This window comes from Zeugodacus cucurbitae, chromosome 3 (genome assembly GCF_028554725.1).
Source record: "Zeugodacus cucurbitae isolate PBARC_wt_2022May chromosome 3, idZeuCucr1.2, whole genome shotgun sequence".
Taxonomy (NCBI): Eukaryota; Metazoa; Arthropoda; class Insecta; order Diptera; family Tephritidae; genus Zeugodacus; species Zeugodacus cucurbitae.
Genome location: NC_071668.1, coordinates 430134 through 450956, shown reverse-complemented (window position 1 = coordinate 450956; position 20823 = coordinate 430134). Strand labels below are relative to the sequence as shown.

Below are 20823 nucleotides of genomic sequence, written 5' to 3'. Positions count from 1 at the left end.
GAATAAGTAAGCATGTTAAACTTTGTGCCAAAAGCATACAAAATATACAACATTAGGAATTATATTTTAATGTATTTACATTTAAAAATGTATTTACATAGTTTAATTTATATATCTAATATATATTGGACTCACACATTCGCCTATTGGAAGCAATCCTATCGAATCCAAGACGACTTAAATCAATACTTTTAAAATTACCATCCAATACTAATTCCGAAATGGCTCGTCCTACTGCCGGCGACTGTTGGATACCATGCCCGCTAAAGCCCGTCGCGATGAGAAGGTTCTTATAGTATGTGTGTGGCCCGATTATACCATTTTCATCAAACGTGTTATACTCATAATATCCGGCCCAACTTCCGCAAACTTTAATTGATTCGAACGCAGTGCATCGCTTCGCCAATGTCGGCCATATATCCGCCTCGAAGTATTCGTGATCAACGTCCAAGTTATTAACTGGTGGCTCGGATTGTTCATTGCACGGGCTTCGGCCGGTGATAAAATTACTGCCCATGCCATCCCGTCTGAAATATGTGCCATCTAGATCGATAGTTAAAGGTGTGCCCGGACCGGGTGCATTCTCTCCCTGCGATGTAAAAACATAAACAAACCGTTTTCGTGGCTCAACGGGCAGTGGTATCGACAATGCACCTGTTCCAGTGCCAATATTTGCCTGATGAGCTATTTGACCTGAGCGAGCACCAGCAGCCAAAACACAAATATCGAAATCAACAACGCAAGTCTCATTGTTCTTGGCTTGAACTGTCACGGAATTCAGAGTTTCCGAACCTTTAGAGATATCAAAACCAAGTACTTCGCCATGCAGAAACTCTGCACCGAATTCCTTAGCTTGACTACGGAAACCACCCAAAAGTGCCCATGGATCAAACCAGCCTTCGTTTTCAAATCCATAACAGCCTGAAAATACAAACAACATTAGAGTTGTATTAAAAGAAATGTCGATTAATTATAATTAATGATTGTAGTACCCAGTGCTATGTCATCAGTGTTAATCCATGGGAATTTCAGTTTCAGTTGAGATGGTGTTAATAGTTCATTACGAGCCCCCAATTCATTTTGCAGCTTGGAGTTTTCTTGTAAAGTTTGTGCACATTTCTCAGAGGACAGCACTAAATAGCCGTTAGGCCGAAAACATAAATCTACATCGCCAAAATATTCTTTGGAATTCTGTATGAATTCGGCACCAAATACTGACATTTGAATATTTTCCGGTAAGGAAAATTGTTGCCGAACACCACCGACCGACAATACAGTGGACGCTTCTTTGTACTAAAATATAAAAATATTTATATACATAGTTCATATTTACTTACAGTTATTTGAAAGGTTTATGCATAAGACTTGAAAGAATACAATTTGAAGTACTCACAGATGGATCTCGTTCCAAAACAATGACGCTGAGGTCTCTATTGGCTCGCTTTTTCAGCCAATATGCTGTGGATGCTCCTACAGCTCCGCCGCCGATAACTACCACATTGCATTTACGATGCGATTGGAAACTCATCGATCGTTTACTAATAAAATCATGCCTTCCATGATCCACCGAAATTGCCCTTGAAAGCGAACGGGGAATATCCGTTTGCAGGCCACTCCGTATACCAAAGCTGATTAGGTGCGCGCACTTCGACATCATAGAAACGTTTGATTGCCCAATGGTGCTGATAAGTTGATTATAAGACGCACAAATTGAGAAGAGAGATAGCATGGAGATTGATTTGACAAAGCAAAGCTACTGATATCTTATCAAAGTTTTTAATAAACGCACACACACACATACATGTATGCGAGTATAAATAGCTCACATTTATATAACAATACTCTACACATTTGTTTATTTGTTACTTACTTACAATACAATTAAGTTTAACTAAAGAATACGACACTCAGGATCTACACATACAAACATACGTATGTATATACCCTGTAGGAAAAGCAATAGTGGTCATTGTTGCTCTTTCAACAATGTAATATAAGATAGTATTGCTTACTTTGGTTTTAACGTATTTATTTGTTCAACTATTATTTGTGCAATCCAGGAATATTGCAAGCAAGATAGGATGAACAATAGGATTCGATTGCAAAGATTTCTTTTTTTAGTTTTGGCCAGGTAGTCTTGTTGGCCATTCGGTAGCGCTCTCTGATTACAGATTGATTACAGAAGGTGACTGCGAGATATAAGACAACATTCGTATGTTCGCCTTGTCCAAGAGATTGTTCGTTTGTAGTGCATAATGTTCGTATTGTTTGTTGTTTTTATCGCTAGTTCTCATTTACATTACATTGTTTTCTAGTAATAATACTAACTATAAACCTTTTATAAAATGCTAACTAGAATAAATAAAGCCAATGTACATTTCCGTTTCTCTGGAGTTACAATGATATTTACGTGTACATGTTATGTGTAAAAAATGAAATAAATAGTTCTAAAAGATTTATACAGGTAGCACTTTACCTTGATAACAGTCCATTGATAATTCACTTTAACCGAATTTATTGTTTTTAGTGTCAGATTAACAATTATAATTAAAATGTATGTACATATGTAATCTATTTTGCAAACAAGGAATTGTATAATGGAGTTTAACTTTATTATAGCTTCCATGTGTACATGTATACATAATTGTGATAGTTTTTATTATACTACATACTACTATTCAAAGTGCTTGAATTTACAGTCTTTTGATGATTACTAGAAATGCCTATAAAAGAGAGAGCTTCGGTGATATTTTGTGATTTTGTAATTTGCAATATTGAACAATTGCGGTACATATAAGTATATGTATGTAATGAGTGAGCACAGGACAAATTTATAAAATTAAATTAAAATTCAAAGTTAATTCTATTAATAACTTTAAGACGTCATTGGCCGTTTTATTAAGGCAGTAGTCTGCTTTAGAAGCCGAAAAAAGCGTTTTTTTAGCAATTTCTTTTGAAAGGGAAGGATATGATTGCGGTAAACGGGATTTTAAGACGATGGTGTACTATATTTAAGGCTTAAAACACAATATTTATTATTAATAAATATTGAAATTTTTTCAAAGTTGTAAGTATTTTTCTGGAGCGCCTGGAGTCTGCACTTGTAAATCCGTGCTGGTGATGGAGGTCGGTTTTTAATTTTTATAAGTTTCTTTTCTTTATGAACTAAAAAAAATACCGAAGAAGTTATAAAATTCCAAACTTTTTTTAGTTCAAATAGAAGATAATTTAATACTGAAGATATATCACTTTGGTTTTTGCGATCGGACATATATTCTTTTTGCTATCGCCAACACCGTTTTCTAACACCTGTGAAAATGAAAACTCGAGAAAACGCGCTTTAAAGTCTGCCTGAGCATTCGCACCTGCTCGACGCTCGGCCACTAAAACTGCTCTGGCTTCGAAAATATGTCGAATTGGCCCCTGGAATTTTAAAGACATAATTTTGGAAGAGATTTAAAGCAAAACAAAAAAAAAATTGTGAAGCCTGTAAAGCAGACTACTGCCTCAACCTTTACGACCCTGACACTCTCTAAAATAATGAGTTAACCCCCTTGGTATCGTCAGCCTGTCGTTTGATCGCGAACCTTGATAGATTTATAGATAAATATCTAGTATATTATGATCATTTGATTAAATTTGCTTATGCTGGTAATATGGACAATAGCAAATGATACAAATGCTTCAATTTAATAACATTTAATTAGTTATCTTAAAGTGAATGGCTAATCTAAGAAGATCTTGTAAAATCGGCCCTAAATTTTATAATTTAGGCCCTAATTGGTCTGAAGTATTATTACATTGTTTTTAGAAATATTGCTGTAGCTAATATTGATCATGGCAACTCTGTTGTGAAAGGCTGTCAAGTGAAAATGGAACAAAGCTTATGAGTCAGCTGTTGTTACAATACCAAGAATTCTTGGGTAAATTAAATGTATAAAGATATCATAGGAATAGTTTTGAGCAGTTTGTTGTAGATTACATTTTGAAAAATATTTGAAAGGTGCTAAAATGAGCGATAGTGATAGCGACGATTGGTCTGAAGAATGGATTCCTTACAGTGAGAGGAACGAATGGGCTGACATTGTACCTATTCCTCAAGATGATGGTGAACATCCTATTGTTGCTATAGCATACAGTCCTAAATGTGAGTGCAAAATTTATAATTTTCGATGAAATAGTTTTAATTTATTCACATTATTTAAATGCTTTGGTTACAATAATGTTATTGTGCCTTTTATGGAATGCAGTCCGTGAAGTGTTTGATTATTTCCGCGCTATACTTGCACATAAAGAGAAATCTCAGAGAGCTTTGGAACTTACTGCTGATGCATTACGGCTTAACCCAGCAAATTATACAGTATGGCAATATCGGCGAGATATACTACGAGCCTTACAATCTGACCTGTTCGAAGAATTGGACTATTTGGATGAAGTTATACGAGATAATGCAAAAAACTATCAAGTTTGGCACCATCGTCGTGTTATTGTGGTAATGTTAAATGACTCCTCGAAAGAGCTAGAGTTGACAGAAGTAGCTCTTGAGCGTGATAACAAAAACTATCATGCGTGGCAACACAGACAATGGGCAATAAAAACATTTGAGTGAGTACCTAAAGCATAAATATTTTTAAATTTCACAAATAAATAATTATTATAAATGCCTTTTATAGCCTATTTGAAAACGAGCTGTCGTTTGTGGATCGTCTCATAGCAGAAGACATTCGAAATAATTCGGCTTGGAATCAGCGGTTTTTCGTACTTAAACATTTTGGATTTACCACAGATGTAGTGCAACGTGAGATACAGTATACGATGAACCGTATTCGTGTCGTAAAGAACAACGAAAGTGCTTGGAATTATTTAGGAGGCATTTTGAAATATGAAGATAGCGCCACAGGGAATGGTCGACAGGAAGTTTTAGCATTTTGTGAAGAATTGTATTCCTGTGGTGTACGTTCACCTTACCTATTGGCTTTTCTAATCGATCTTTATAAAGATCAAAGTTTACAACAGTCGAATGTGGCTGAATCTGATGTTGTGCCGCGAAAGGTTTTTAATCTTTGTAACGACATGTCCAAGAAATATGATATTGTACGACGTAAATATTGGCAGTATATTGCAGATCAGTTCAAAGAAAAATTATCCCAAAAATAAAAAAGTAATTTCCCGATTTCTGTTCTGTAGCTAATAGTATTTCTGACATTTACAACATATTTGTGGATACCCGTATTACATCTATATTTTTTAATAAATGTATAAATAAACTAAACATTTATAAATATTTTCTTTTTTATAAATTCTTTTGTACACACATGTATGTATATATATGTACTTTCACTATCATTATTTATGACCATTTAATGCACGTACCGCATTGCGGCTAATACAAAAGCAGAGTATATACACACACATAGATATTTATTTACATATGTATGAATAACAGAATGAACAGAGAGACGTGTCGAAATTATGCAGGATTTTCATATATACATATGTATATATGGGACTATTAATCGCTTAGATTTCAGAGAAATTGTAAATAAAATGAGTTTATGGAAAGTGAAGTAAAAACAACGGATTGGAATGGATCATTGAAAATGTGTATATACTTGCGAGGTCAAAACATAGCGCATCGTACTAATATTGTATTATTCGTTTGCTTAATTATAAAGTTTACATAAGATAATGTCACCTTATTTAAACTTTATTTTTATGACTGCTTTATATGAACTGCAATTGCTGCGGCATTTTAGCCGCTTCATTTCATGTGTGTTGGCGAGTTTACAGTTCTTGGTCATATACAAATCTAGGTCCGTTCGGATTACCCGACTGTCGTGGTAACGTAAGCCCGTAATGGATATCCAAGGCATAATTAAAAATACATATTAGTCTAGAAATTTTGCTTTGATAAATTAACACACTAATATTTTTATTTGTATTTTTCACTAGCGTATACGCTAATACATACATATATGTATAATATGAATGATTAAAATGCCATCAAGATTTATAAAAAATGTGCGTGCATATTTGGTTTCAAAAGCAAAGCATGTGTATTTATACATACATACATATATATTTGCATACTCGCATATCTACATATATACATACATATGTGTTTTTTTAACCTGTGGTGTAAAAAAGTATTTTTATCTCCACATCCATCCGTACATTAAGCTGATTGATTCATACATATGTACGTGTGCAGATATGTATGTATGTATGAATGTATATATTTAGTTTAAAATCGTGGTTTAAATGTGGTGGGATACTGATGAAATCGCGGCCGGAGCACGGTATTACCACCCTTGTCGTACTCTTTGCCTGCCTGGCCAAGAATAACGCTATCGATTGTCTTGCCATCTTTTCCGCCAGAGTTCGCTTCAATAACATCTACAATACGAGGATTCTTCCGATATTTGTACCACCAGTACTCGAACACCAATGTGATGCAGGCCATGCCAATGCCAACAAATATAACAATGAAGACTCCACCAATGTTATGTATGGAAATTCCATCTGACTGATCTTCCGGCTTGTCACATTTGGCCTGCGTCTCATCGTTCTTCCACCACTTTTCCTTCAATTTCTCCAATTGTCGTTTGTTGAGTAAGGTTAAAATTCTAAATTGATAAAAAACAAATTTGTGATTTTATTCTGTATGGTTTGTGCAGAGAGGCAATAACTTACGCATTGTTAAATTGGTCCTTGAGATGTGACCCTTGCTGAACGGCAATTGCATATGGTTTTCTGGAGAACTCTTCACCTACAATCTGCAAATCACAATTGGTCATAACAAGATAACGAATATCTGTGGCATCACCGAGGAAGGCGAAACCGGTAGCCGAAGTTGAGTTGCGAACTCTCTCCACCGCCTCTTCAAGGGTTGCTGGTAATTGAGCTTCCTGCATGGCCTGCCACATCTTCGTATATTTATCACTAACCGGGTAATCCCAAACAGCTAGTTTTGAGCGCTCTAGAGGCGTAAGGGAGTCATTCAATGACAAGTCTTTCCAAATTTCATAAAACCGTTGCTCAATGTTGGCCATTCTTTGGAAATAGGTCATGGCTGATGAACCATTTAACGGTGCATAAAGAATCTTGTATTGCTTTGCGAGATCATCCAAAGACTCCACTGGTGTATCGAGACGGGACACAGTTAAAAATGCAGCTAAATTGGCTGTGTATGATGCGATGATGATGAACCTATTAATATTAATAAATTATAATTATATTTCAACTTATATGAATTCTGTACATGTACTTAAATGGATAGATACATCTGTATATAAATACATGGAAGTTTATATAGTAATAATGTTATAAATATACATAAACTGAATATAATGTTATATGTTATACCCGAATAGCCACCAAGTTGCTGCCACCAAACGTCCGGAAAGATTTTTCGGTGCCTCACCACCTCCTTGCGGTGTCAAGGAGGTCATGCAAAACCAGAGGCATTCTTTTAGATTGAATTCTCGTTTCTCGTCGTCATCCTTGTATTTTTCGCGGTTGTTTTGGTAACTGTATGGGCTCCAGCGGTCGAAAATCCACATCAGAAAACTAGTAAAGAAATACGCGGCCAAAATGCACAACCAAACGTTTGTCTCAAGTACTGTCAAAAATTTGAACAAAGAACTGGGAACCTGCGGCCTCTGCATCATAATCGTGATCCCAACAAGATCATAGTAAGGGACGGTAAAGTCAATAACGATTTCACGTTCAGCCATGACATGCATGGAACCCAATCCAATGTCTGCTTGCTTATCCATTAATTTCTTCACAATTCCATTCCATTCACCCTTCTCATCCATGTTGCCAAATTTGCCGTCTTCAACCTCTTGAATAGTATAGTCAAAATGCACTATGTCTGCTATTTCGTTTATTAGATCAATGCAATAGCCTTTATAACCCTTCGGGGCTTTCTCGTCTTTAATAATAAATGGCGCTTGCTAATGGAAAAAGAGAAAAGGGACGGAGTAAATAGGTACGAAAATAATCAACGGAGGAGGGTAACCTACGACCACTGTAAAGATGCGATAGACTGTGTCGGCGGTAAGGTTCTTCATTACTTCTTCATCTTTAACAACTAACGGCGAGTCCAATCCCGCGGTCCAAGTCCCAATTGATTTTGTATTCACCGAGTTTCCTCCACGAATTTGTAAAACATTAATGTCCATTTCGAATTTCATATAACTGTAACCGTTAAACGCTTTTCCCGGTTGTGTGACTAATTCGAACACTCCATAAGACGTTGGTTCCTGAACCTACATAAAACATGTAAGCGTGTACTGACTGTTTGCTGAAATGGAATGACAGTACCCACCATTGTAAAAGCAGTTCTCAGATCTATATTTCTCTCTGGTGTATTGCCACCCAGAAATTCATCACAGCCAATATATTCCATGTTTTTTGGCCAAGCTCCAGATTGTAGCATATCCCTAAATACAGAAAAAATAATACCATACAAATCTGCGTTGGCTAGGGAGACTCCAAAAATTCTATTCATTACTTGATTGCCAAAAAAGTACGGAGAGCCAAATCAAAATAAAATGCTGACGTGATTTGGGGTTCCTCGTTCAAATTGAAAGTCGTCTTTAGACGCCCAAAACGGTCGCGGTTCTGAGCATATGACATTGGCTTCAGGAACATTATAGTGGCGTTGTCCCGTTGACTGCTCACCTCGCCTTCGCTCTGAGTTATAGCGTGCCATGCAAAGTTGCGTTCGAAATATGACGGTTTCACAGATTCTGAAATTGTTATTAAGTACAATTGCATCTGTAAATATGTATGTATGTATGTAAGTTGTTTTTGAACTTTCATACCTAAAACCATACGAATTGACATTAAATTTCCCAGTATGAAGAAATTATTTATGTCTAAATTACGCAATTTCTCGATTTGCTCTTCACGTTCCCGCTTGCCCTCCTTCGCGATGCCAGTAATAACGTGACGCGTTTGAATGTTTTGCAGTAAGGATTTGTACTTATGGTCCATGACGAATGTATCGTCATACAGAATGGCCGCATTTGTTATATTCATTTTCCGCACAATGCTGCGGACCACTTCGGGTATAAGATCGGCCGGTGGCATTATCTGTAACAAATATTTTTGTTTGCTCTCATCCATATCGCGCCATTGGCGTAAGTCCCCTTCCTGTCCATATGAGGCGCTGATGGTTGGCAATCCTAGCGCCTTAGTAAAGGACTTGACTGTCTCCGAGGAGATTCCCGATTTCGTGGTATCGAATATAACATGAGGCGGTTGCTTACGCTCAATGCTCTCCGCATATTTCGAACAAACTGAAATCATGTTTAGGATTTTAAAATATTTCTGCTTTTATATGGTGTGTGGTAGATCTTTGTAACCGAAAGAAATGTAAATTGAAGTTCATAACTTGTGTATTTGAACAATTTTCCCATCATTCTATTTATGTATAATACTTACTTGCTTCCAAAAGTGTTTTAGCATCGGTTTTGTTCGCCTCGACTTGGTCAATTTGAATTGATATCCCATAACTGGGATTTTTCTTCAGATATGTCGAGACGACTGTAACAGCTTTGGCTGCCGGCTCGTTATCAGCATCGTTAACAAAAACTGGAAAATAATACATACTTAATTGGTTAATTCTCATAAATGATGAAGTTCCAGCGATCAAATCGATACCGAGTTGCATATATATATATATATATATATATATATATGTACAATATAAGCATACACACACTATTGGATTTGAGGTAAGCAACAATACAGCATTCCTCTCTTTTGAATTAAATACGCCAGTGTTATAGTTGTGAAGATTTCCTTTCGTATGACACAAGAGATCATCAAAATCGGTTCTGATTTACCGGAGTTATGACTATACAAAGATTGATGCTCCGCTCTGTTGGGCAGCGCAGCTCAGCGTTGTTGTGATTTTTGCAAAGTTTCAAATTGCCAATTTTTAATAGGCGACCATAAATGTGCAGGAAATGGATGCCGGAAAAATTGGCTGGTACATGTTGATGTGTAGGTATGTGCATTCGTATGTATGGGTAGGTATATATGTATGTGGGTCAACGGAAGTACCGAGGGCAAAGAAAATTACCAAAAAGGAAATTAACCAATCGGAATCGGACACACATCTAAAACACCAAACTAAACCGGACATCAACCACCGGATACGGAAGTCAAACACCAACGGAAGAAGAATATCAACGGAAGTCAAGAGAACGGAAAGCCAGTCTAGACACCCTCTTAGCAACAATGTAACCAATATAGTGACATATATTCGATCCAGTAAGTGAAACATTTTATAATACATAATTATTTTTTCTTCCAATTTCTATTCTATGCTTTAGGCAGTTGTCGGCATATGTACGAATATTGTTTAGGAGAAGTAACTTCAGTAAAGTCTTTTTTACATATGTATGTATGTATGTTCATATATATCACTTTGTTAAGTCCATGAATTATAAGAGTTTAACAAATAATACATTATACTATATTTGATGCAAGTGAAAAATCGATGCAGTCTAATTAGGAATAACATAGCGGGTAACTGAAATTATTTTTTTCACATATTCACACATACATACATGCATTTTTGTTCATATGTATGTATGCACTGTAGGTATGCCTACTATTTTTACATCTTTAACACCATCTGTATGTACACGTACATACGATACACAAATATTTACTTATATATTCTTATATATATTATATAAATTGTTGCATTCCTTAAATATATTCCTGATATGCATGTTCATGTATTTGTGTATGGTTAATGTAGTGATTTACCAATTTTTTACCATTTGAATAATACATACAAATATATAATATTATATATTAATATTCTTTTTAATCGATGTGCGCATCTGAGCATTGCACAGTGACACACGCTTGTGTAATTATTTCATATATCTCGTAAATGGATTAGTTACAAATCATATATATGTACATGTATTAGTTAGATATAATTTACTCACAAACATTTATATTTTGATTTGTTTGTCCGGTAGCAAGGCTTGCGAGTGAAATTATTTTCAAAAATATCAAAATTTCTTTGCGGAACTTTAAATGTGCACTTGGCATTATGCAGAGAAATTATAACATATGAGCAGTATAATGACTGATACTTGGAAAAAATTAATGTCTAACCGCACTTCATGAAGGATTCAAACAAACTGTTTTGTCCTCTACAAAACGAAACCAAATACTGGACATTTGCCAGTGAGCACCGATAACCTTTTGGTCAAAGCTCAGTCAATATTATTCCACAAATTCATTTTATTTTTATTGTCTTATTGAATATTTTAGTAACCAAAACATACATACATACATATATAGGTACATCGTAGCAGGACATTTGTTTGTCTCTTTCGATTTGCCATGTGTACATAGTTACCTACGTTCTTCGTTCTATTTACAAAATTATTATAAGTGCAAACATACGTATATGAATACACAAGCTGACACACATATATATTACACACGCGTATAATAGTATGCCAGTACATTAGGTGTTCGAACCATAACGTTTCATATGTTCTTTTATGTAGAGTACGATTGTAATTACAAGTGCACACGAATGCATGTCGATACGTATGCAGACACCTATGAAAGAGTAACCCTACAAAGGATTAAACCAGCTATAAATTACTCGAATACTACTAAGAACCGCAAGCGCAATTAGAAAGCCGACTGTCTTTGCTTCATACAGCAAGTGCGGTTTTATGTTGTCAGAACAGACTTCGATCAGAAACTTTTCAATATCGTACTATGTCCTTTAAATGGCACGAAAAAAACTAGTTGAATTTCGAATTTAAATCGAATTCGAATAGAGAGCGAAAAGTTTTGAATTAAATCTACATCAATAAAATATATTATTTTTGGTGTATTTACGAAATTAAAATTAATTGAAATAACTCAGAATTGCTTTATATTTGAAATATAACATACTTTTTTGTACTAGTCTGTTGAGAATTGAAATGTGAATTGAGCTCGACTAACTACACTCTTTATTGGGTGAATGTGCATTCAATAAATATTATTATATTAGTGGTAAATTGCTATATAATAATGGAAGAGGTCCACCCCACAACCGTGTGTATGAATGTATGTCCATAGTATGTATACATATATATGTACAGACATGCAAAGGAATGGGGTGCAGGTGTGCAATTTAGTTTATTATTTTTAATTTCAGTTGAAAACATAATATATACACACATTAAACATGTCGACATTTGAAAATAATAATAAGCGCCTATACATTTCATAAATGATTAGAGCTGGTATCCCCTTGTCCTTGTTCTGTGTGCTTATGATACCGAATCTTATGATACAATTTCAAATTCTCAGTGATATATTCGAAATTTACTGAAGTCCTTTGTAACCTCTTTAACATTTTGGAGCGGATGTCATGCTCTCGTTGCCTGAATATTTCACTTGTTTGTATTAAAATATATATGTATATAACATAAAAATGAGACTTTTGCATTTGCTTTTTTCCATCCAAAATCTTTCGAAACCTGATATGTTGTAAATCCGCAAAGAGTGGCGCGCCATGGCGTGGTATCTGCATACCTTTGAGTATGCTCTAATTTTCAGTTCCTCCCTTGACAAAAACCATGAACTGCATTATCCACCATTATTGTGAACTTAATTTATATGACGTATCTTCAAACTTGGAAGGATGGAGTCATATGTAGAAGTTCACGTAAGTGAGGAAAGTTTCTGACTGCCATTCACTTGGGAGTGGCCAGGAACGATTCTTTTACATGTGGCTCAAGCAGCTCACAACTTCCGGTCTTAGACCAAGTATCCTCTGGGTAGCCAACAGACATCCGTCTGGAAGCGAGCTAAAGTGAGAAGGCGAATCCCGCTTATGCGGTTGTGCGTAGGGCTTGGGACCCACCACATAAAAACGAATAACCAGTGAATAAGAAACACAGGCCTCGGATGAGAAACCCCCCTTTTGATGACGACCACGGCAAACGTATAAAGGACTATGATTTAAGGGCATGCACCTGGAATGTCCGGACCCTTAATTGGGAAGGTGCCTCTGCCCAGCTGGTTGATGTCCTCGTAAGAGTAAAGGCTGACATCACCGCAATCCAAGAAATGCGATGGACGGGACAAGGACGGAAGAAGGTGGGTCCTTGTGACATCTACTACAGCGGCCATATAAAGGAGCGCAAATTCGGTGTGGGATTCGTGGTGGGAGAGAGACTCCGTCGTCGAGTCCTGGCATTCACTCCGGTGGATGAACGTCTAGCCACAATCCGCATCAAAGCGAGGTTCTTCAACATATCGCTGATTTGCGCCCACGCCCCGACGGAAGAGAAGGACGATGTGACCAAAGATACCTTCTATGAGCGCCTAGAACGTACCTATGAGCGCTGCCCCCGCCACGATGTCAAAATCGTGCTTGGCGATTTCAACGCTAGGGTGGGTAAAGAAGGTGTCTTTGGCACAACAGTCGGAAAATTCAGCCTCCATGACGAAACATCACCAAACGGTCTGAGGCTGATCGACTTCGCCGGGGCCCGAAATATGGTCATCTGTAGCACTAGATTCCAGCATAAGAAAATCCATCAAGCTACTTGGCTGTCCCCGGATCGAATCACTCGCAACCAGATCGATCATGTTGTGATAGATGGACGACATGTCTCCAGTGTTTTTGATGTGCGTACGCTTCGTGGTCCCAACATCGACTCGGACCACTATCTTGTAGCAGCTAAGATACGCACCCGCCTCTGTGTAGAAAAGCGCACACGTCAACAAACACAAGGAAGGTTCGACATCGAGAAGCTGCAATCACAACCGACAGCCGAACGATTTTCTACTCGACTTGCACTCCTGCTCTCTGAGAGCACTTATCAGCATCTCGGTATAAGGGAGCTGTGGGACGGCATATCAAACTCCTTACGTACAGCTGCAACCGAAACCATTGGCTTTCGGAAAAGCCAAAAAAACAGCTGGTATGATGAGGATTGTCGTCTCGCAGTGGAGAGAAAACAGACTGCCTACCTCGCAATGTTGCGATCGACCGCAACACGAGCAGGATGGGAAAGATACCGAGAGCTGAAGAGGGAAGCGAGACGCATTTGCAGAAAAAGAAAGAAAGAGGCAGAAATGCGTGAGTATGAAGAGCTTGACAAGCTGGCCGACAGGGGTAATGCTCGAAAATTTTACGAAAAGATCCGGCGACTAACTGAAGGTTTCAAGACCGGAGCACACTCCTGTAGGACCCCCAGCGGTGATCTAGTGGTTGATGACCAGAGTATACTGTGTTTGTGGAGGGAACACTTCTCCAGCCTGCTGAATGGCAGTGAAAGTACAACACCAGGAGATGGCGAACCCGATTCCCCAATCGACGACGATGGAACAGATGTTCCATTGCCCGACCGTGAAGAAATTAGAATAGCAATTACCCGCTTGAAGAACAACAAGGCGGCGGGGGCCGATGGATTGCCGGCCGAGCTATTCAAATACGGCGGCGAAGAGCTGATAAGGTGCATGCATCAGCTTCTTTGCGAAATATGGTCGGAAGAAAGCATGCCCGACGATTGGAATCTCAGTGTACTCTGCCCAATCCACAAAAAGGGAGACCCCACAATCTGCGCCAACTATCGTGGGATAAGCCTCCTTAACATCGCTTATAAGGTTCTATCGAGCGTACTGTGTGAAAGACTAAAGCCCACCGTCAACAAACTGATTGGACCTTATCAGTGTGGCTTTAGACCTGGAAAATCAACAACTGACCAGATATTCACCATGCGCCAAATCTTGGAGAAGACCCGTGAAAAAAGGATCGACACACACCATCTATTTGTCGACTTTAAAGCTGCTTTCGACAGCACGAAAAGGAGCTGCCTTTATGCCGCGATGTCTGAATTTGGTATCCCCGCAAAACTAATACGGCTGTGTAAGTTGACGTTGAGCAACACCAAAAGCTCCGTCAGGATCGGGAAGGACCTCTCCGAGCCGTTCGATACCAAACGAGGTTTCAGACAAGGTGACTCACTATCGTGCGACTTCTTCAATCTATTGCTGGAAAAAATAATACGAGCTGCAGAACTAAATAGAGAGGGTACAATCTTCTACAAGAGTGTACAGCTCCTGGCGTACGCCGATGATATTGATATCATCGGAAACAACACCCGCGCCGTTAGTTCTGCTTTTTCCCGCCTGGATAAGGAAGCGAAGCGAATGGGTCTGGTGGTGAACGAGGACAAGACGAAATATCTCCTGTCATCAAACAAACAGTCAGCGCATTCGCGTCTTGGCTCCCACGTCACTGTTGACAGTCATAACTTTGAAGTTGTAGATAATTTCGTATACCTAGGAACCAACATTAACACCGATAATAATGTCAGCCTTGAAATCCAACGCAGAATCACTCTTGCCAACAGGTGCTACTATGGACTGAGTAGGCAATTGAAAAGTAAAGTCCTCTCTCGACGAACAAAAACTAAACTCTACAAGTCCCTCATCATTCCCGTCCTACTTTATGGTGCAGAAGCGTGGACGGTGTCAACATCCGATGAGACGGCACTAGGAGTTTTCGAGAGAAAGGTTTTGCGGAAGATTTACGGTCCCTTAAACATTGGCAACGGCGAATACCGCAGAAGATGGAATGATGAGCTGTATGTGTTGTTCGACGACATAGACATAGTCCAGCGAATAAAAAGACAGCGGCTACGCTGGCTGGGTCATGTTGTTCGAATGGATGAAAGTGCCCCAGCTCTGAAAGTTTTCGATGCAGTACCCGCTGGTGGAAGCCGAGGAAGAGGGAGACCTCCACTCCGGTGGAAGGACCAGGTGGAGAAGGACCTGTCTTCACTTGGTATTACCAATTGGCGCCAAACCGCCAAAAGCAGAGATGCGTGGCGCACTGTTGTGGACTCGGCTATAACCGCGTAAGCGGTTTCTACGCCAGTTAAGAAGAAGAAGAATCTTCAAACTTGACATCGTCTACCGACTGGATGTCACCGGAAGCGGAAAACGAAGTAATGAATAACAATGAATTTAGTTACGCGTTTGTTTAAATAAATTTGAATTTGTTTTGAATATCTGAAATGATTAAGAAGAGAAGGTTATAAAGGGATGGCGAGGTCGTAAACATTTATTGAATTTATTTTGCCGTATACATACATACATATATGAACATGTGCGATTATGCAAACAACAACCACGAAAATTTTTAATTAATGGGCATCGTTTTTTGGCAGTCATTTAAAAAAATGTTCCAACCATAGAGATATGTCTCTTAAAAATCAGTCTGGGTACGCCATTTGTCACATGATAGAAACAAAACGAAACCCCATCAACATATACAGGTATCACATGCATATTTGTGTACGAGCGTATTTTGTTACCTCATCAAAGCCGATAATGTTGTCCGATAAACAAATATCATATATACGTTATTATCAGTGTTCATATATGTACATACATGTCTACTACTAATACTCACTTCGAACACACTCAATATGTAAGCTCTTTTATCAAGCACTTGCATTATCAATTACGTGAAAATTGCTTTGGTTTGGATGTGTGAATTTGCTGAGCTGATTTGCCTTAGTCGAACTGATTGAAATACAAGCGAATCGTTCCGAAAGCCTCATTGGATGCTTTAAATTGAAACTTTTTGAGTACCGCAACTACGCGATAAAGTATTTTTTGCTGAGCTGTTATCACGATGCGGGTGATACGACGCGCATTGAATTGAGTTGTATGTGAAGCTTTAACCATAGCGCCGAACATGAGTTTCGCGAGCCTCAGTCTTTCAAATACCGCTGGCAGACGAAGTTCAATTAGATTTAACCAATTAAATTCAATTGTGATAACAAGTAAACTAACGACTAGCATCAACTATTTGTACCTGCACCAATTAGATGTGTATTAGAAAGAGGAACGTCTAGTTTTAATATACAGGAATTAATATATTCAAATAAAAGGACTCATCCGCCATACACATTATTAAGGTATAATTGGAGTTAATTTTGTATACTAATCCGAATCCGGTTAATGTTTATTTATTTCAGTTTCGGTAAATATTTATTTAGCTTTTACAATGTGATATTTACGATTCGAAGGAAAAAACACTTGTGTCGTCTTTGTCGAAGTGGAACAAAATATTTACTAATTTAATATATGTATCTCACTTAGAGAGCACTTAGGTTAGATATACTCGTACAAATAGGTTGTTTGCATATTTTGCTACAAATTTTGAACAATCAATCAGAAATTATTATTATGGAGTCGCGCAATTTTAAAGTATTTTCAGTTTTTGGTGGCGTTGAAAACTAATTTGTAATCTTATCAGGTATTCAAAGTACGTACTTCCCTCCAACTAGCAATCATTTGAATGTCGATTGTGTACTTGTGATCATGTCTCAGCATTGAGGATTTAATTATTGGAGTTGTCTATTCTGATATCACATTTGTTTATTCTTTGTTTTCCCTTTCAGGAAAACTTCAAGCAGCACATGCATATACGTATGTAAATATGACACATATGTATGTATGTCATACATACCCATATGTATGTACGTTTGTTCAAAAACAATCACTCATTAATTCATTGCCATATATACATATATAGTATATGTCGGAATATGTATGAACACAATGTAAAACTGAAGTTGGCATAAATTTTTTTGTTGGAAATAATTATTCTTCATTTATTAAGTTAAACTATTCGTTTAAATGGCGACGATGGACTCTAATAGAAATTAGTGATCAGAGTCACCTGATTTTAAACAAGCTTTGCTCCGTTCAGGAAGATAATCATGATCATATCTCGATAATATGTCGATGACGTATATATGACGCACATACATGTACATATGTGCATTAGCTGAGTTGGTCTATTGAGAGATTATAAAATAATATACACAATATTTTAAACGATATCTTGATAAAGAAAATTGATAATTTGTACGTTCTATATTTGTATGATTTAATATTGTCTAGTGCCAAATTTGTAATCATTTGTTCTGTACTTAAGCATGTATACTCGTACACATATATATTTAAACAATTTTGCAAGTCACTTTTATTATGTAATAGAAAAATCATAATAATGAGTCATAAAGTCCGTTACAGCCTTTGCTATTTTACAATCGTATTACAATGTTGTTTTTATATGTGATCGAAATAAAATTATCTCGTGTGGACTACAATCGTGTGTCGATCCACGCTTACACTTGATATTTCGCCAACCTCTTTTTGCCATTCGGTGGGGATTTAAAGAACAAGGAGTTTTACAAATTAATATACAATTTAAATAACATACATAGGAGTATTCACGAAAACTAATTGATCGGTAATCAATCATTGTGTAATTTACAATTTGCAGAAAATGTCAGTACCGGAGATAAAGGATCTGAAGAGTGTTGTCCAGCCACACCTAGAGGGTGGTGAGTTGCAATCGTATAGTGCTCGTTATCTCACCAAGCCTGGCGACAATTATGGCAGCTGTATGCTGGCTATAGCTGCTAAAATTAAAAGGCCAAATGGACTTATCGAGGACTTGCCTTTAATTGCGAAATTGCCTCCAGTGACGAACGATTTATACTGGCAAATATTTCAACCGGAACGCACTTGCCTAACTGAGAATAAAATGTACGAGTTGGTGCCACAAATACATCAGTTGCAACTTGAAGCTGGCTTGTCGAAGGATAAGCTATTTGATGGGCTTCCCGGCTACTATGGCAGTCGGATATCATTGGACCCAAACGCTACTAAAGTCGACCGGGATGCAGTTCTTGTGCAGGAGAATCTTCAGGTGTCTGGCTACAGAGCTGGCAATCGTCACAAAATGTTCGATTTCGCCCATGCGAAACTCGTCTTGGTATATATGGCACAGTATCACGCGTTACCTATTGCGTTGCGCATAAAGAAGTCGGAGTTATTTGAAAGAAGCATACGTCCATATTTTAATCGCTTCAATATGAACACCACAATGGGCGATGAAATGAAAGAGGAAATGCGCAAAGTAAGTGTGTTTTAAATGCTTGACTTTCACTCTTGAAGCACTTAAATTTTGGAACAAAATTTATATTTTTTTTAGGAAATACGTGAAGATCTGCAATTGGCCACCAATAATAATGAGGATGCGGTCAATGAAGCTCTAGAGAGGTTTGAAGCGTACGATGAATGGTTGGAACAACCAGAAGCTGCTGATGGATTATACACCAGCTTGGTTCACTGCGATTTGTGGATAAACAATATCATGTTTAAATACGGTACATAAGGGTCCAAATTACTAATGTATATGACAATGTTTTGTATTTTTAATGAATATACATTGTTCTTTCTACTCTTTTACAAGATGATAATGATCAACCGACGAAATTAAAATTTGTGGACTTTCAAGTTGCACAATATGAGTCCTTTGTGCACGATATTATATTTTTCCTCTTCTCCAGCGTCGATTCGGCAGTGCTTGAAGACAATTTCGACAGTTTTTTGAGAATTTATTATGATGCTTTTATAGATAACCTTGAAGAAGTGAAAATCAATACGGATGAATATTCTTTTGATGGGTGGGTTCTCTTAATTATAAAAAGTAGTTCTCTCACTTCACGAAATCCAAATTATCTTTAAAAATCCCATGAGCATGAATATCAGATCAAAATATTTTATTGGAGTATGTATTTAATTTATTTTATTACACAGATTCTTAAATGAAGTGCGACGAGTGGGACCAATTGAAATTCCACATCCGATATTTATGACAAAAGTAATTTTGCTCGACAACAGTACACTTCCCGAAGATTTCAAGGATGTAGATATGTCTATTTTGAGTAAAAATCGGGGACTAAAAACGATTACCCAGCGAATTGAAGATATTTTGCGGTTGGCGAAAAAATTTAAATTAATGTAATACAGCTTAAATATAAATATGTATAAAAGTGCATTATATTGGTTGATTTATTTACTTACCACCAAAACTTGAACTTTGCAGAAATGTAAGAATTAAGTACACAGCGATTAAAGCAACAACAGAAATGTAGGTATGTGTTGCTCTCTGAGTTTTTAAGTTGAATTTAAGCGTGTTTTGATAAGTTTTTCTATATTCCACATGTTGTAAGATAATAATGGCTGGCAGTCAGGAAGAGTGTCCTCTATAATAAGAGACCTTTAACGTTTTAGCTTCTGATGTGATTTGAACTCACTGCAAAGTTGCGTTCATATATTTAACAATATCGGAGAGTAAAAAAGTATCTTATAAAAGTAAAGAAGTTAGGGGTATAATCGAACATTTTATGCTCCGGTAATTTATTTATTTAATTTTAATAATATAACCCACAACTTGACTTATATATTCGGAATAGAGTCCACGCCACACCCATTTGCAATTTTTTATACTGATTTAAGTGCACCCTTTGTCTATCATATTTTATACCCTGAACAGGGTAGATTAAGTTTGTCACGAAGTTTGTAACACCCAGAAGGAAGCGTCGGAGGCCCTATAAAGTATATGTATATATGATCAGTTTGTTGAACTGCGTCGATTTAGCCATGTCCGTCTGTCTGTCTGTCTGTCTGTATATATACGAACTAGTCCTTCAGTTTTTAAGATATCGTTTTGAAATTTTGCAGATGTTATTTTCTCTTCAAGAAGCTGCTCATCTGTCGGATCTGCCGATATCGGACCACTATATCATATAGCTGCCATACAAACTGCACGATCGGAATCAAGGGATTGTATGGAAAACTTCCGCATTTTACTACATATCTTCACGAAATTTGGTTTGAAATAATTAGAAATAATTAAATCTCCGAAAAAATTGTTCAGATCGGTTCACTATAGCA

At 37.2% G+C, this 20823-nt stretch overlaps 4 protein-coding genes across 4 annotated transcripts; 2 read left to right on the top strand and 2 right to left on the bottom strand.

Annotated features, from left to right (window-relative positions):
* Positions 1-52: 52 nt before the first annotated feature.
* LOC105209638 (FAD-dependent oxidoreductase domain-containing protein 1) lies at positions 53-1682 on the bottom strand. The gene is made up of 3 exons (XM_011180152.3): positions 1394-1682; positions 993-1293; positions 53-921 (listed from the first exon to the last, which is right to left on the bottom strand). The coding sequence occupies exons 1-3, from the start codon at positions 1655-1657 to the stop codon at positions 116-118; spliced, it is 1371 nt and encodes a 456-aa protein (XP_011178454.1). The 5' UTR covers positions 1658-1682; the 3' UTR covers positions 53-115.
* A 2197-nt stretch (positions 1683-3879) lies between these two features.
* LOC105209637 (protein farnesyltransferase/geranylgeranyltransferase type-1 subunit alpha) lies at positions 3880-5272 on the top strand. Its single transcript, XM_011180151.3, has 3 exons — positions 3880-4147; positions 4251-4605; positions 4674-5272. Exons 1-3 carry the CDS (start codon positions 4012-4014, stop codon positions 5155-5157), a joined length of 975 nt encoding a protein of 324 aa, XP_011178453.1. The 5' UTR covers positions 3880-4011; the 3' UTR covers positions 5158-5272.
* A 537-nt stretch (positions 5273-5809) lies between these two features.
* LOC105209636 (ionotropic receptor 25a) lies at positions 5810-11271 on the bottom strand. Its single transcript, XM_011180150.3, has 9 exons — positions 10980-11271; positions 9454-9603; positions 8832-9308; positions 8519-8756; positions 8333-8447; positions 8028-8273; positions 7366-7958; positions 6694-7209; positions 5810-6626 (listed from the first exon to the last, which is right to left on the bottom strand). The coding sequence occupies exons 1-9, from the start codon at positions 11083-11085 to the stop codon at positions 6245-6247; spliced, it is 2823 nt and encodes a 940-aa protein (XP_011178452.1). The 5' UTR covers positions 11086-11271; the 3' UTR covers positions 5810-6244.
* Positions 11272-16673: 5402 nt separating this feature from the next.
* LOC105209634 (uncharacterized) lies at positions 16674-19924 on the top strand. Its single transcript, XM_011180148.3, has 5 exons — positions 16674-16985; positions 18362-19000; positions 19076-19250; positions 19337-19550; positions 19684-19924. Exons 2-5 carry the CDS (start codon positions 18365-18367, stop codon positions 19889-19891), a joined length of 1233 nt encoding a protein of 410 aa, XP_011178450.1. The 5' UTR covers positions 16674-16985; positions 18362-18364; the 3' UTR covers positions 19892-19924.
* Positions 19925-20823: the final 899 nt, after the last annotated feature.

What these genes read in the sequence shown, in the direction of transcription:
- LOC105209638 (XM_011180152.3), bottom strand. Translation starts at nt 1,657, where the DNA reads ATGATGTCGAAGTGCGCGCACCTAATCAGCTTTGGTATACGGAGTGGC. An exon ending in TTTTGGAACGAGATCCATCT is followed by an intron (nt 1,294 to 1,393) that starts GTGAGTACTTCA and finishes TTTATATTTTAG; the next exon opens with TACAAAGAAGCGTCCACTGT. An exon ending in CACTGATGACATAGCACTGG is followed by an intron (nt 922 to 992) that starts GTACTACAATCA and finishes TTGTATTTTCAG; the next exon opens with GCTGTTATGGATTTGAAAAC.
- LOC105209637 (XM_011180151.3), top strand. Translation starts at nt 4,012, where the DNA reads ATGAGCGATAGTGATAGCGACGATTGGTCTGAAGAATGGATTCCTTAC. An exon ending in TATAGCATACAGTCCTAAAT is followed by an intron (nt 4,148 to 4,250) that starts GTGAGTGCAAAA and finishes TATGGAATGCAG; the next exon opens with TCCGTGAAGTGTTTGATTAT. An exon ending in TGGGCAATAAAAACATTTGA is followed by an intron (nt 4,606 to 4,673) that starts GTGAGTACCTAA and finishes TGCCTTTTATAG; the next exon opens with CCTATTTGAAAACGAGCTGT.
- LOC105209636 (XM_011180150.3), bottom strand. Translation starts at nt 11,085, where the DNA reads ATGCCAAGTGCACATTTAAAGTTCCGCAAAGAAATTTTGATATTTTTG. An exon ending in GTCAATTCGTATGGTTTTAG is followed by an intron (nt 8,757 to 8,831) that starts GTATGAAAGTTC and finishes TAACAATTTCAG; the next exon opens with AATCTGTGAAACCGTCATAT. An exon ending in GCAACTTGGTGGCTATTCGG is followed by an intron (nt 7,210 to 7,365) that starts GTATAACATATA and finishes TAATATTAATAG; the next exon opens with GTTCATCATCATCGCATCAT.
- LOC105209634 (XM_011180148.3), top strand. Translation starts at nt 18,365, where the DNA reads ATGTCAGTACCGGAGATAAAGGATCTGAAGAGTGTTGTCCAGCCACAC. An exon ending in CAATATCATGTTTAAATACG is followed by an intron (nt 19,251 to 19,336) that starts GTACATAAGGGT and finishes CTCTTTTACAAG; the next exon opens with ATGATAATGATCAACCGACG. An exon ending in GATGAATATTCTTTTGATGG is followed by an intron (nt 19,551 to 19,683) that starts GTGGGTTCTCTT and finishes TTTATTACACAG; the next exon opens with ATTCTTAAATGAAGTGCGAC.